Source organism: Eriocheir sinensis, unplaced genomic scaffold (assembly GCF_024679095.1).
Source record: "Eriocheir sinensis breed Jianghai 21 unplaced genomic scaffold, ASM2467909v1 Scaffold1, whole genome shotgun sequence".
Lineage (NCBI taxonomy): Eukaryota > Metazoa > Arthropoda > Malacostraca > Decapoda > Varunidae > Eriocheir > Eriocheir sinensis.
The window spans coordinates 931498-947162 of record NW_026110295.1 but is presented as its reverse complement, the minus strand read 5'-3'; the positions used below and the strand labels follow the sequence as shown (position 1 = coordinate 947162).

Below are 15665 nucleotides of genomic sequence, written 5' to 3'. Positions count from 1 at the left end.
TCCTTAACTCAAAATCTCAACTGGAAACTTCATATCTCATCTCTTACTAAATCAGCTTCCTCGAGGCTGGGCGTTCTGTACCGCCTCCGCCAGTTCTTCTCCCCTGCACAGTTGCTGATCATATACAGGGGCCTTGTCCGCCCTCGTATGGAGTATGCATCTCATGTGTGGGGGGGCTCCACTCACACAGCTCTTCTGGACAGAGTGGAGGCAAAGGCTCTTCGTCTCATCAGCTCTCCTCCTCATACTGATAGTCTTCTACCTCTTAAATTCCGCCGCAATGTTGCCTCTCTTTCTATCTTCTATCGATATTTCCACGCTGACTGCTCTTCTGAACTTGCTAACTGCATGCCTCCCCCCCTCCCGCGGCCCCGCTGCACTCGACTTTCTACTCATGCTCATCCCTATACTGTCCAAACCCCTTATGCAAGAGTTAACCAGCATCTTCACTCTTTCATCCCTCACGCTGGTAAACTCTGGAACAATCTTCCTTCATCTGTATTTCCTCCTGCCTACGACTTGAACTCTTTCAAGAGGAGGGTATCAGGACACCTCTCCTCCCGAAACTGACTTATCTTTCGGCCACCTCTTTGGATTCTTTTTAGGAGCAGCGAGTAGCGGGCTTTTTTTTTTATTAATGTTTACTTTTTTGTGCCCTTGAGCTGTCTCCTTTGCTGTAAAAAAAAAAAAAAAAAAAAAAAAAAAAAGTCAAAATTTGATTCTCCGTTATCACATTTCATGTTAGTCGATATCTCTTCTTCTCTGGTTTCCTTCATGTAATTTAAGAGAGTGTCCTGCATACTGCTACTGCTGCTGCTGCTGCTGCTTTTTCTCCTGTGGTCGAGGACCTCATCCTCGTGTGTAATGGGATCAGACAGAGGGAAGATTTCATCGATGCATCTCACAATGGACGACATGGGTGCTTCATCACCCGCATTAGCTGTCAATCTAGCTTCTTTGAAACTTCGTCCTTCGTAACCGTACATAACCATAGGTTGGGCTCCGATTAAATTTTCACGAAGTGTGTACAGACCAATGCAAGAGTCGATAATTTCAATTTCGACGGGAATGAGGTCTTGACGGTAATTGTGCAGCATGATACCCTCATATGTTTTCTTGTAGTTGGTCTTCAAATAAGCCAAACATTTTTTCACGTTCTGAGAACCGGAGATAAAATATGAAAAGTCCATGTTAGTCCAGTGAACCTGATTAGTCGACGACTGATTCAAGCGAACATCTGCACTAGCATGTAGAGCGCAACTTATAGTGTGATATATCCACAACACCACCTACCTCTGGCAGGGTAATTTCATCTCTGGCCTGCTCAGATGAACATGTGTAACATGCAAACAATTAATGATGATTTTTGCATGTATCTACTAGCAGATCATACAAATCATGATGATGTAATAACCGTTCCTCTATTATGAATTATAATCATGAATTTTTGTTTATATTTTTTATTTATCAAATTATTAGTTTTTACTTTTGACTAATATATATCCTGGTTTTTTTTTCAGATTATCAAGACTAAGAAAATTTCCCATGTAAAAAAAGTAGATCTTATGAAAATAATTGCAGAAACACCAAATTATCTGATTGATAAATCATTTCAAAATGTGAAAGATTTTTTGGAACATTTAAACCAAAATACCACATTCATCCAATCTTGTTATTTAGAACATTGTATTATCTGCAAGTCAATGTAGTGTTGTTGTGTTGTATTAATACTAAATTTTGGATAATAAAAATCTAATGGGATGATTTTTTTTTTTAATACGTTCATCTACTTCCTAATTCGTGACATTACATTTCTCCCAAGACTCAACAATTATTTTTTTTCCTTTCGTATTTTCTTTTAAAAATAGTTTTAGCAATAGATGTTCTGTAATCCTTATCTCTCTTAATCACATTTCTCAGCGAAGGATTATACCCTAAAGCTTCGCTTAATACATTAGAACGAGCCACACGCCTCGTGTCGCTTTCGGAAGGTAAAATCGACAAAGCAGTTGTCTCCCAGTCACGTTGATGTGACGTACCGACAGGTTCGGTTACCTCATCTCTTTCATCGGCGACGCGGGGTGGGGGTCGTCTTGTGAGTCCCATGGGTATCGGACAGGTTATTTTCCTTGTTGTGCATTCATCGTCAACAGTGTATCCTACTGGTCCAAATCCGGACCCAACTTTACCTACATTTGTGTTGTGTAAGTGTGTGTGGTGTGTGCGGGTGGTGTACGAGAAGAGAGGGATGGGGTGGGGTGTTGGGCGGCGTTCGGCGGCGCGCGCCTCCTCGAAGATGATGAGCAAACTGGCAGATGCCGCCTTTGTTTACCATCCGTTTAAAAGAAGCGTGCAAGCTAATGTTTAATTTAGTAGGTTCCCAACCCGTACCAGATATTATTGTGTGTACATGACCCAATTATAGCGTCTGTTGGTCTCTCCCAAAGTTGTGCGTGCGTGATTACAAATATTTAAGCTTACATTACATTCTCGCATATGCATTAGCAAGAGTGCATGCACTTATTGTTGATCAGTGATTGTGATTATTATTTTTCTTTTTAATTTTTCAGACTTCAAAATGTGTGACGCAGCGAAAATTGTTTCCAGTCTTGGAACCGCATTTGCTTCTAAAAAACCGAAGAAGAAACCTCTGCGAAACATACTCGAAAAACAACTGGAGGAATACCAGCAGCAAATCTTATTATCAAGTGCCAAAAATATTTATGTTTTTCAAAAAAAACCCATATGTGACAGAGCCCTGTTCAAATATCTGTTGAATGTCACACCGATTTGCAAAGAGAAAAAAAATGCAGAGATGAAGAAATTGTTGACAAAGGCTATCCATAACAAGGCATACGCTGATACACCCAATGATCGCCTCTACTCCATGGGAGACTGCTACTACACATTGCTGAATTGCACAGACATGCGTAAGTTTTTAACATTTTTTTTTTGTTATTGATATGATTTTTTTTTTTTTTTAGCTTGTTGATTTTTTTTAAGATTTTAATTTTCTTAACCATTTTTTTTTCATTTCAGTCGATGCAGGTTCCAAAGAAGGTCTTAAAACATCCATGAAATCAGCACTGAATATAGAATGGCAATAATGCAAGTCCGCAACTGTCAACCAAGGTGATAGTATCATGAACTTCTGTCATAATGTGAATAACTTACTTAAAAGTTTTGATTTGCAAAATTGTGATTTTCGAAATCTGATCCTGAATACGTTCATACGCGAAGATTTCATCCCAGTTCACCGGTTTAATCAGACGATTTGTGAGATGACCTTTGAAACTCTGAAGTCTATTAATATCGATTTACAATTTTGTCAACTGCACGACATCCCAGACAACGTAAAGAACAAACGCCAAATGGCAGACATCGAAAGATCGAACACCTGCAGCAAATGTCAAATGTCATTGAGTGTTATCCGCGCCAAGGAGTGGCTGACCCGAAACATGGACGTCCCCAATCCTAAATTACGATCGCTCTTCATCCAACATGCCTTTACTGAAAATTGGAACCTAAATCAAGAGACTATCCATGCGGCTATGCAGAAAGGAGTCAATGTTGTCATTCAAGAAGTTTTTTGTTCCATCATCAATTTCATGAAATACAATCTGGACATGCCCGTACAATGATTCAAAACCACCCCAAAGAAAGATCGAAGTAGTGGAAATATCAATTCCAGTACAGACCACTTCTAGAAAACGCTCCAAATTTTCGATGTCAGAAATTCGGTCCTCCCCTATGGTGATCACAGTACCTGCCAAAAATTTGATATCTAAAGATGGAGCAACAGCCTTAGGTGAAACGCTTCGCAAGCAATTCGAAGATACTCACGGATCAAACACATTCACCAAAAAGGGTGACCGAAAGAGTAACACCTATCCCAACTTCACCAAAATGTATGAGAACACAGACGCCCAGTTGAACGCGCTACGGCACGCGATCATAGCCCAATATCGTTCATGGATGTCGGTAACATCTACTCCCCTTGCGAATCACCTGTATGGTTCCATCATGTCAGTGGATCAGCTCTTCATCAATCATCAGTTTGATAAAGATATCATTGATGTCGACTCGAAATTGGTTATGGGACAAGTGTGTTTGTCAAGCACATGTGTGAGAATTATCTTCAAGAGATTGCAAATTGAATTACATGGTTTGTTGGTACATTTGGTAAAATAAGCAAAGGTAGTGTAAAACATATACTGTGTGTTCTTTTTTTTGTTGATGTTTGAAATCAATTGGTAAAGTAATTTGGCATTATCCTGACAAAGATTTTGTTCGTCAGTAAATTAAATTTCTATAGGATGACGAGTCATTGATTTAGTCATCAATGGTGCGTTAGGATAACAACAATGAAATGTTTGAAGAATCATAGTTGGGGAGTCCGTGCTCCCCAACAAACAATAGCTCGAATAGTTATTTACAAAATACATCCTAAAAAAAAACAAATTGACTAAATTGTCATTAGGATACATGGTAACGGAGCTATGTGGAATAGTAATAAGAAAAGAAAAAAAAAATCCGTGAAGAAGATTTGATACAAACTGAATCTTCGAGTCACAATGCGTACGAACTCAGCGCGGTGGGGCAAGTCTTGCCTGAAGATGGTTGTACAAAGTCAGAGCCCGCTTAACAAGGCAGAACAGGGGGATGACAATGATGATAAAAAGAACCACCGGCAAGAGCAGTGATGGGTAATGTACATATGGGGCAAGGTAAACCGGTAGAGAGTCATGGACAGCTGACTCCAATTCCGAGAAATCTGAAAAGGTTAGCTCGGAAAGGCTATTTGTCACATACTTCATTCTAGAAAAGGTGAGATTCACTAAACTGTCAATAGGATAGATTGGGATGGCATTTGTGGCCGCAAATCCATGATGGAGCGTCTCCGGAAAGGTTGTCAAATTGACAGAACGTAGGGAACAAGCCACCCGTACCGCCAGGTGACCTGCAACCTCTCTATAAGTTGAACCTTCGGGACAGACCACTGTCACAAACACTGGTAGTGTGAAAAAGAAGTAGTGAAATCCGGAGAACCTCCTGTGGAAAAGCGATTTAGGGACGACGTGACGATAGGGGCAAGTCTCTAGAGCTTTAGAAGCATCCGACTGGGTCAGCACCACCTCGCAGATACCACCTGTCAACGGGAGGAATGCAAAGAGTGACGCTGAGCAAAAATAGAGATTGTGATACTCTGTTTTGCAGGACCCTAGGTCTGACGGCTGGCCCGTTGCATAAAGCGATAGATCATTACGAATTAAGACCACTGTGGCAGGTAAGTCCAGCACCATCACCGAGTTATTGACTGAGAAAGGGAAAGGTTCCAGCTGATAAACCTCAAACACATCCTTTGACCTGAAGGGAACGTGAATTACTATAGCTTCCGACGTCAGGAATGACTCAAGCAAGGGATAGTAGTGGTGTATGGCATGCATGTCAAACAAAGGTGTTAGTTGGTGGTTCTCTACTCCTATTTTCAAAGCCTTTGCAAATCCCTGACAGGAAAAGAGAAGAGGTAACCCTACCACAATCTGCATCCACTACATTCTGTATTACCAGAGCATTAGTATGGAGGATAGAGTTGACTGCACTCCAAGGCAGGCAAGGTTTGTAGAACAAGTTCCATTTGGTACATATTAGCCATGCCGGTCCACAACTCATTAATGGAAGAGCCTAAGGTTCGGGAATAAGAAGCAATATCCTGGACTGCATGCTCAAGTCTGGAAATGTGGAAGGAATTCATCCTAATGGTTTTGTGTTGAGTAGCAGCAAGTGAAGCCAAACGGTTATACCTATCCCAGTTCCTCCACATCCTCATCCATTGCGGTTCCAAACAACATGCGGGAAAGTTGCCCAATCCCATCAATCAAGCCCCGTTTAGTACGGTTAGGAAACGAAAGAGCTGCGTAGTTCTCCAAAGCCAGGGTTAGAGTATCATTCAAGTACTTTATGCGGTCATGCATCAGACGCAGGAGACCGTCTTCAGGAGCATTGATATCCATCTGCAACACAACCCCAGTCACTTGTTCCGTTATTGTCCTCAGTGTGCCTGGTATTTCCACCAGAGCAGTAAACGGGTACTGGACCCACAGGACATCCTCGACCAGAGAAAACCGGCCCAAATGAGCAGAGAGGGCCCCCGGCTTGAGGTGCGCAGGGTCTGCAGCCAGAACGGAGCGCAGAAGGAAGTAGAAGGTGAGGGACAACATTTCCTGGAACCAAGCAGAAAACCCTTATTGGCGAGGACGCAGGTTATAGTCGTGTGTTGGAAAGATAGACAAAGCATCGTCAGGCTGAGGCAAACAGGCGGTTCTCGCTGGTTCAACTAAAGTCGAATCGATGACCTCAGGCTGGGCGTCTGTCTTTTTGAGGCGATCACTATGCACAATTTCGTATGAATTAAAAATGAGATCATAAAGCTCAAATTTGTGACCATCTAGTTGCCTAACTATCTGGCGTGGGCCCACGAATTTAGGGGACAACTTCGAATGTCTCTCTGGGACTCGAATCATAACAAAGTCACCCACTTTCAAGGAAACAGGGGCGGCACGCTTGTGTTGCTGCAAGCACATAGCCTCAGATGTAGCCAGTAGTCTCTTTCTGACTTCTCTATGAATGTCTGTGAAAACCTTGAGTTGAACCTTAGAATAATCATCTACATTATATACAGGTGAATGAGAACTACCAAGCAGGTCATACGGGAGTCTCTTCTCAACCCCAAAAATTATGTAGTGGGGAGATCGTCCCGTTGACTCACAAACACTGCTGTTTATGCTTGCTGCAACATATGCCAGCCAGTCCTCCCATGTATGCTGAAGTCCGCTAACGACCGGGCGCAAGACATCTAAAATCTTCCTATTCGCGCGCTCAACAAGGCCGTTGCTGGCTGGGTGATAACTGACTGTAAAAGATTGGGTAATGGCAAACTGTTTGCATATTTCTGCTAAAAGTTGATTTCGAAACTCGGTTCCATTATCACTTAACAACACTCTAGGTGTGGAATACGGACAAATGAGATGAGTTATCAGGGCATGAGCAATGGACTTAGCAGATTTATCTTGCACTGGGGCTAAAACAACGTACCGAGACAAGTGATCTACACAAACTAAGAGGTACCTAGAGCCCTGGTGGCTGGCGGGAAGCTGTAGCAAGTCAATAGAAACTACATCCCAAGGCCGGGCAGGGGGCGGGTATTCTAGGATCGGCGCAGGCCTAGGCACCGTCCCTTTATGTTGGGCACACTTGACACACTTAGCCACATACGCGTCAATATCTACACGCATAGTTGGCCAAAAATAGACCGCTCGGGCCGCTGTTAATGTGCGCTCCCTCCCCGGGTGACCAGCAATGATCGCGTCATGAACTAAGTTCAGCACCGCCGGTACATAACACTCCGGTATCACAAACTGTGCAACAGACTCCTTTTTGCGGGGCCAGTAGCGGCACAGGACACCGTCCTGTGACAAGAAGAATTGTGAAAAAGACACAGGTAGTGGCGGGAGACTTGTTTCGTCACCCGACTCCAGAGCGTATATTACCTTACCCCAAACGTCATGGCGACGCTGGGCTGCTGCTAAATCCTTAAGACTGAAATTTTGAATTTCAGTAAGCGCTTCTGCCACTGAGCCAACAGGTACGTTCCTAGACAGTGAATCCGCGACGACATTCGCGCGGCCAGGTAAATACTTAAAGGTTGGCCCAAACTCCTGGATAGTCAGGTACCACCGTGCGAGGCGACCGGTGAGGTTTCTACCTTTAAAAAGCTCGGTGACTGGCGCGTGGTCCGTAAAGACAGTGATAGGATAGCCAAGGATAATATCCCTAAAATGTTTAAGAGCCCAAACAACCGCTAGGGTTTCCTGGTGGGTCACTGAATAGTTCGACTCAGCCTGGTTTAAAGTACGACTTGCGTACGCAATAGCGCGATTTTTACCGCGAGCGTCCGGTTGCATCAAAACAGCACCAAGACCCAGGGCTGAGGCATCTGTAAAAAGTGTAAAAGGGACGTTGTAGTCCGGGAATGCCAAGGCTGGAGCGTTGATTAACGCTGACTTCAAGTCTGTAAAACTCTTGTGTTGTGGGGCATTCCAATGAAAAGGGACCTCTTTCTTTAAGAGTTGTGTTAGAGGCGAAGCAATTTTGGCAAAACCTTGTATGAAAGGCCTATAGTAGCCGGACAACCCAAGGAAAGACCGAACGTTTTCGACGGTCTTGGGTTGCGGAAAATTCTTTATGGCCGATATTTTATCGTCCATCGTGTGGATACCATCTCCATCAACAGTGTGGCCTAAAAAGGTGATTTTCGCCTTTAAAAATTCACATTTAGTCAGCTTGGCCTTAAGGCCAGCGCCTCTGAGTTTAAGCAGAACCGCTTCTAGTTTAGCTAGGTGACTGGCGCCATCCTTGCTGCAGATGATTAAATCATCTAAATATGCGTAGACTTCTTTGCCTATCATGTCTGAGAACAATGTGTTGATCATCCTCTGAAAAGTAATGGGTGCGGTTTTGAGGCCGAATGGCATCCTTAACCATTCAAAATGACCGCTAGGGGTACTGAAGGCTGTAATCTCTCTGGATTCAGCTGCCATCGGCACCTGCCAGTACCCACTTAAAAGGTCAAGACTACTGAAAATATTATTCCCTTGCCCCAGGGACATTAACAAGTCACCTAAAACAGGCAGAGGGTACCGATCATCCTCAGTCACCTCATTTACTTTCCTAAAATCGATGACAGGCCTGAAACTCCCGTCCTTTTTAGGGACTAGAAACAAGGGCGAGTTCCACGGAGACCGGGAATGCTGAATAACACCCTGGTCCAACATATCTTTAACCTGTTCATCTACAACCTGCCTTTGACTGTGTGGGAGTCTGTACGCAGGAATGTACACCGGTTTGGTGTCGGGTTTAACCCTAATGTTGTGTTCTGTCGCAGCAGTCGCACCTAAAGGTTCACCGGGCAGGGCAATGACATCACGATACTGATGTAAAAGTTTCAGAAGCGGGCCCTTAAGCTCGGGATAATCGACCACTTTGACTAAAGAATCGACAGATGAGGCCTGACAAGATGTGTCGCCGGCGGCGGGTTGACCCACTGCACCGACACAAGGCCGCTGTAACTCTAAAGGGTCTGGGGACACCTGTCCGTCGAACGCTAAAGCGCGACCCAAAATGACTCCATTTCTGAGTTTAACTGGACCGCCAGTGGCATTAACCACTAAAACTACGGTCCTACCTCCCTCGCGCACCGTGTTAAGGGTGGACTCTATCGCTAGCGTGTTGACACGACTAGGCCCTTCTAGGCAGATGTCACAACCTACGGTGGCGTTAGGGACTGACACAGGGACGTGCATTGCGGTTCGCTGAGGGATTTCGTGATTCCCCACGACTATCGCATTGACATTTTCCATCCCCACAAACGTCAGCTGGTGTTGGTGGTTGACCATGAAGTGAAGTGGTGCCCGCGCCATGCACCGGCACCGTGGAAAGAGTCGGCACGGTATGCACGACCGACTCAGGAGAAACACTTTCCCGACCCTTACTGGGTATTTCTCTTTCCCAGGGAGAAGCGAGGCGCACAGGTTGATCCATGGCCTTGAAACATCTCCCTTGAAACCTCACTGTATTACTATCTGGATGTATTACCATGCGGTTAGACCTCAGTGACGACAACCCAAGAAGACCGTCAGACGGCAGGGAAAAGTTTGACGTCACGTAAAATCCAAACGCATGACAGGGGTGTTTCGTCCCAAACTCACTGGCAAACTCACCAACCCAAGGATGTTAAGCCTGTCGGCGGTGACACCGCAAAGGCTCAGGTCCGAGGGTCGTAGCTGGTAGCGGCCTCCCCGCGACGCGCGTTTCAAAGCTAAGTATGTCCTTTCAGACAACACATTAACCGCCGCGCCGGTGTCGACCGCAAATGACGCTTGTACCGGACCCAGCTTGACTTTAAGCGCCATTATTTCAGGTTGACTGCACGCGGCCACAACAGATTCATACAAGCTACTTTTGTCAGCCTGCACTGCAGTCTCGGTATCCTCCCCCCCCCGGGTTGCTACCCTGGGTCGGTTTTGGGGGGGCGCTCGGCTTCCCCCGACCCCTTCACGAACTTTCCTGCTCGCTCTTTCTTTAACTGGAGCACAGAGAAACACTCATCTGTGGTGTGTCTACCAGCACCGTGAACAAAACAGAACTTGCCAGTGTGGTAGCCCGCGGCTCGACTTTTTGAAGCGGCCGGGGTCTTCTGAGAAGCAGATTTGCCTGACATCGGCGAGCCTCCCTTCTCCCTAGTAGCCTTGCGATCCCGCTGACGTTTTAGACAATAGTCAACCGTATGACCATCGCGCTGACAGTACGAACAGTGGCGCTTAGGCTTTTCGGTGGTGGCCGCCACCACTGATGAGGACGCGCTAACATTAGCGGCCTTCTGGTCGACAGAGGCTACAGCGGGGACTGGCGCTCCGTCTTTCTCCTCCATCTTAGTTTTTATTTTAAGCATGAAGTCGTGCAACTTGTCAGTGGGGCCGTAGGCTAGGGATAAAGAACCTTTTCGAAACTGGCCCTTGATGACAGCCATGTATACAAAAAATTCAAAAAAATTGAGAACATTGGATAGAGACATATTCTCTCCCTCAGTCCAGCCACCAGCTTTCAGATAGACGCCCATATCAGTAGACAACCGATAGGCGTCTACTTGTCCGGCTAAAAGCTCTTTACTCTCCACAGCTGAAATCAATTTGGTCACAGCTACATTAACACCTTTGACGAGGCTGTGCCTAACATCTTCCCCAAAAGACTCCAGAAAATGTGACCGAAACTGGGCACAATCCTTGGTTTGTTGCGGTTCCATGAACGCGCTGGTGTACATAATAGCTGATGCTTCTGACCCCGGCTTTAATCTAGACCTAATGAAGGAGATTTTATCACCCGGTTCTGACACAAATGAGTTGTTCATAACATCCTCGCATTGCAGGATGAAGTCTCTCGCACTGTAATCCGGTTCATTGCCTGCGAAAGCTCTGACTGATGCCGTAGTCGGCAGAAGTTTAATAGTGTTAGTAGCCATTGTTAATTCTTGGTTAGTCAAGATATTACCTTTGTTATCATGCGGGAGAGAAGAAGGAGGAGGAGGAGGAGGAACTCTGTCATGAGTTGACCCGCTCCTTAGGACACGGGAATTGACATCCTCGGCGGGCGCTTCCGAATCCTGCATCAACTTCTGGAACTCCTTGGCCAAAATGTCTATCTCTTTATCAGACTGACCTGCCATTTAAAAAAAAGGCATTAGGAAAATATGGCTTCATGAGGAAAAATATGGGAAAAGAAAAAGTATCACCGCTAAGTGTGTGCTCACTCGCCTCAGATGCTTCCAAAACGCATTAAAAAGAGGGAAAAGAACAATGAGTGAATACTTAGCATGATAAAAACTTCCCCACTGTGCAAGAAAACACACAAAAGAAAGGAGAAAAAAAAATGAAGGATTATATATAAAATACAAACAATGTTCACAAATCAGGAAAAATATTAAACATCCCTCTACACCTGAATAAAATTCAACAGCCTAAGAGAAACTAGATACGGCTCCACACGGAGACACACAAAGCACGTAAAAAAAAAAATCACCTGAAATGTCATCAACAAGTGGTGTATTAATATAATTAGTGGTGTGTCAGCTACATGCATGTGAATACCATAAAAAAAGTGTGAAGATTGTGCCCGTGGCACTCCTTCGTCCTCGGCTGGCTCGCCCTCGTCCTTGGCTGGCTGTCCCCGCGTCCTTGGAGCGGCCAGAGAGACCGCCGCAGTGCCCGGCAGCGGCTGGCAGCGGTGAGGAAGGGGCGGAGGAGCGACCACGCTCCACCAAGATCTCCACCAAGGCGAAGGTGAGCGCCCACCCACGAATGACTGTGTCGTAGGCAGACAAGTGGGCGTCCCAGAATTGGGAAGCGGGATCCCGACAGTGGGCGATGTGGGCGCGCGGGGCGCGTCGGGGCGGGGCGCGCGGGGCGGGGCGCGCGGGGCGGTGTGGTGGAGTGTGCTGACTCGACTCGGACGGGCCAAGGGGGAATGGCGTTGCTTGTGTCAGCTTTCCTGCACACTTTCCTGTCTGCCCCTTGACGACACTTGCCACCGTTAAGTGTTAAGTGGTAAAAGAGAGAGAGATAACACACAGAACACTTCGGAGAAGGTCCGGAAGCCGCTGTTCACCACTTTTGTTAGCCTTTTTGTTAGCTGTTTTTTTGTGTTTTTGATTAAGGCGCGAACTGTTATCTCACGTGAGGTCCGGTGTACCGTTGCCTGCTTTCTCCAGTTGATAGAAGTCGTGAGACAACACAATAGCCTTTTAGTTAAGTGATGTGGGTTATGTGTTGGCCGAGCGGAGCCGTTAAGTTCACTTTGAGTTCACTTAATTTACTCTCTCTCTCTCTGGTTGATTAAATGGTTGTATTGGCTTTTTAAATATATTCACAGAATAGTTACAGTATTTTGTGGACGAGTCGTAAGTCGTACGCACACTCCGAGAAGTCCTGTGCCCTCGTCCGCCGCCCGCTCTGATCTGCCGGCTTCTCTTGGTACAGGAGCGGCCAGCGGATAGCATGTTTGCTGAATCAGCACCGTTCCCACGGCAAGGAGCACCTCCTAAGCACAACGTAGCGTCTGTGTGTAACGTCCTGGCGCCACTGGGCCATGGCGATACGACATACATTCACACATTCACATTTTTTATAATATACACATTACAGGGCAGACAGTTGCTTGCAAGTGATTGAAGGCATTCCACAGACGATACGAGACGAGATGTATCAACACGATCACCAACAGTATCAACAGCAGCAGCAATGGAACCATACTGGGTTGTCTGCGGTTGATGTTCGTCACCGTCATGATGAGAGAACGAAGTGTTAATGAAACTTGTAGATAGTAGTTTGTCGTATTGGGTACTGGTTCCAGCTTGAGGTTCTTCCGATGACAGCGTTCGATTGTTGTCGTCAAGAGAGGGAGATTGATTCGTGACCAACGAAGAAGTGGTATTGAAATTTGTAGCGGGTGCTTCGTTGTAACGTTCCTCCTTGTGTGTAGACGAGCGGACACTGCTAGCTTGAAATTCTTCTAGGAAAGAATGTGGTGGTGGCAGCGTCCGGTTGTTGTTACCAACAGACGTTGCCAATGTCTGTTGAAACAATAATTCATTATCTTGCATTTCTTCAAATGGTTCAACCTTACACTCATGTTCGCTTTTGACCTCAACCGTGGGTAAGATTCGCACAAGACCGTAGGCTCGCATGGAACATTCCGTGGGTTTGAAGTTGTACTTGTCAAACAAAATTGTGAAAGATGATACTCCTGTAAATATTTCTTCCAAGTGGTTTAAGATCGTTTGGGTATTAAAATGAAAACCTGCTGCGGCACATTCGAACTGCAGTCTCAAACCTAACCAGAAGTCAACAGTGTTCCAATTTCAACAACAGAAAATTAAAAGCTTTGTACGATAACCAATCTCACGAACAGCAAAACGTAGATGACTTATTTATATCAGAAGATATACTAGTGCCTCTGCGCAAGCCAATGATGGATAGTAACTTTAACCACCATGAAGAGGAAGAGATGTTCGGATCCATCAAATAACTTTCAGAAATTATAACAAGTTATGGTTGCTCATGTTTGCAAGGGCTATTGAAGTATTTCGAAAATGGTGTGTTCTGACACCTTCTTCTGTTGATCAGTCCTTCTTTTCTGTTAAGTTTAATCATACTGTGTCACAGATTCACGACTACAGTGCTCCAACTATGGTTCACCATGCTATATTTGTTTCTGAGAAAATGATTTCAGAGTGTCTCCGCAATACGGTACCTCTCATTCATCTCCGGAACATGCATATTGACATTGCCAAACACCACCATCAACAAGGTGGTGGCGGCGGCGGCGGCTTAGAAAATCTTAACGTGTTGAGCGTTGTCAACCCTGAGCTGATCGACAAGGCAATTCTGAGTCGAGAGTTTCTGACCAGTGAATATGATGAGACTGGGTCTTTCACGACAAGTAAGTTCACCAACGGAGCAACGTTTAGCTTCACACCCGGTACAAGCATGGACCTCAGCGATTACCAAACGGATGATGGGTGTGTGACTGTGGACACAGACTATACCGGCCGAGAAGAAGTGTTAGAATTGGATTCAATCAACACGTGTTATGATGAACTGATACATGCATTAAAGTATGGTGTTTTCGACAGTGTGGTTTCCGATGAAGGTTGTGAAAGATCAATAAGATTATATGATAATGATTTAGTCATGAAAACTAGTGGTGATTCTATTCACGTTGTATCCAACAATAAAGGTAGCGAGAACACTATGAAGAACGCTAGAGAAGCATCTCTCAATGATCACAACCACTGTACTACCATTCTCCATTCCGTATACGGCACTCTCACCTCCGCTTACTCTCCCGTCAACGACAATTACAATGCCCGTCATATCCTCATGAACATGCAACATGTGCAACGGACCTCCTCCTCTTCCTCCTCATCTGATGAAGGAACGGTGACGACGACGGGACCGTCACCACCGCCTTTTCGAAAAAAAGCCAATGAATATTCTCTGAGATACCACATGGGTCTGGGAAGAGGTTACGTTATCTATGACGACGAATTCACAGAATGTAAAAACCAATCTTATCTTGTCACTCTCAAGTATTGTTTGAATGTACTGAAAGATAATCTTCCGTATAATATTCTGTTGACCGATTGGACATCGATTGTGTTTGCTTCTAAGATGGAAAAACAACAACAAGTAGACAAAAGAAATCGCCTTATTCCTACTTGCATGTGTTCACCGAAAAGAAAGAGAGCAAGAATGTCTCCAATGTCGTGCCGTACCTGGCTAACCCGTCGTCTCTATGAAATGGTTCCTCATGCGAGCCCATCATCTACGATTGTCATGTACCAACACCGGCGTTGCCTGTCTGTCCAAGTTCATGAGTGCACGCTTCCACAGGCAGCTTAACAACCATCGTTCTTCCAATAATCTGTTAAGTGTTTTTAAAATGGTGAATTCCAAAACATCGTGTATAAGCGTCGATAACAACAGATTTTTTCTTATCGACGGTAATTTTCTGTTGGGTGGCAGATTAGAAAATATCAATCTTAAATCAGACATGTATGTCAGGTGTAAGATTCAAACTGAAAAACAGATCGTCCTCGAATCGATGTTCGATCCTAACACAAAATCGGCTTTCTTGAGTATGTGCATTGAAGGCACCGCTGAGACACGTGGACTCATGATGGCTGAACACATTTCGAGATTGGTGAACTACTCTTCCAATGATATAAATCTATGGTATCAACCTGATCATTAACTTCAGAATGGGGTGGGGTCCGGATCTACATAGGGTAATGTACATTAGGTAGGTCCAGATCTACATAGGGGAATGTACATTAGGTATCTTTAGAGTGGGGCTCGGATCTACACAGAGAAATTTATATTAGGTATGTTGACAATAAAATTTTAAAAAAGAATAACTTAAAAAAAAAATGTGACTACTTTACTTTCTCATCCTGAAGGCACACCAATAAAATAGATGAAAGATTAAATCCATATTTCCTTATTTTCTTTTTACAGTTAATGAATGTGACGAGTGACGTACAAATGGTTCAT

General features: G+C 44.8%; 1 protein-coding gene across 1 annotated transcript; it reads right to left on the bottom strand.

Annotated features, from left to right (window-relative positions):
- Nucleotides 1-9748: 9748 nt before the first annotated feature.
- On the bottom strand, nucleotides 9749-12543 carry LOC126988859 (uncharacterized). The gene is made up of 2 exons (XM_050847266.1): nucleotides 11703-12543; nucleotides 9749-11274 (listed from the first exon to the last, which is right to left on the bottom strand). The coding sequence occupies exon 2, from the start codon at nucleotides 11222-11224 to the stop codon at nucleotides 10067-10069; it is 1158 nt and encodes a 385-aa protein (XP_050703223.1). The 5' UTR covers nucleotides 11225-11274; nucleotides 11703-12543; the 3' UTR covers nucleotides 9749-10066.
- Between the last annotated feature and the right edge of the window lie 3122 nt (nucleotides 12544-15665).

Excerpts from the sequence above, each read along its gene's own strand:
- LOC126988859 (XM_050847266.1), bottom strand. The coding sequence starts at position 11,224 with ATGCAGGATTCGGAAGCGCCCGCCGAGGATGTCAATTCCCGTGTCCTA.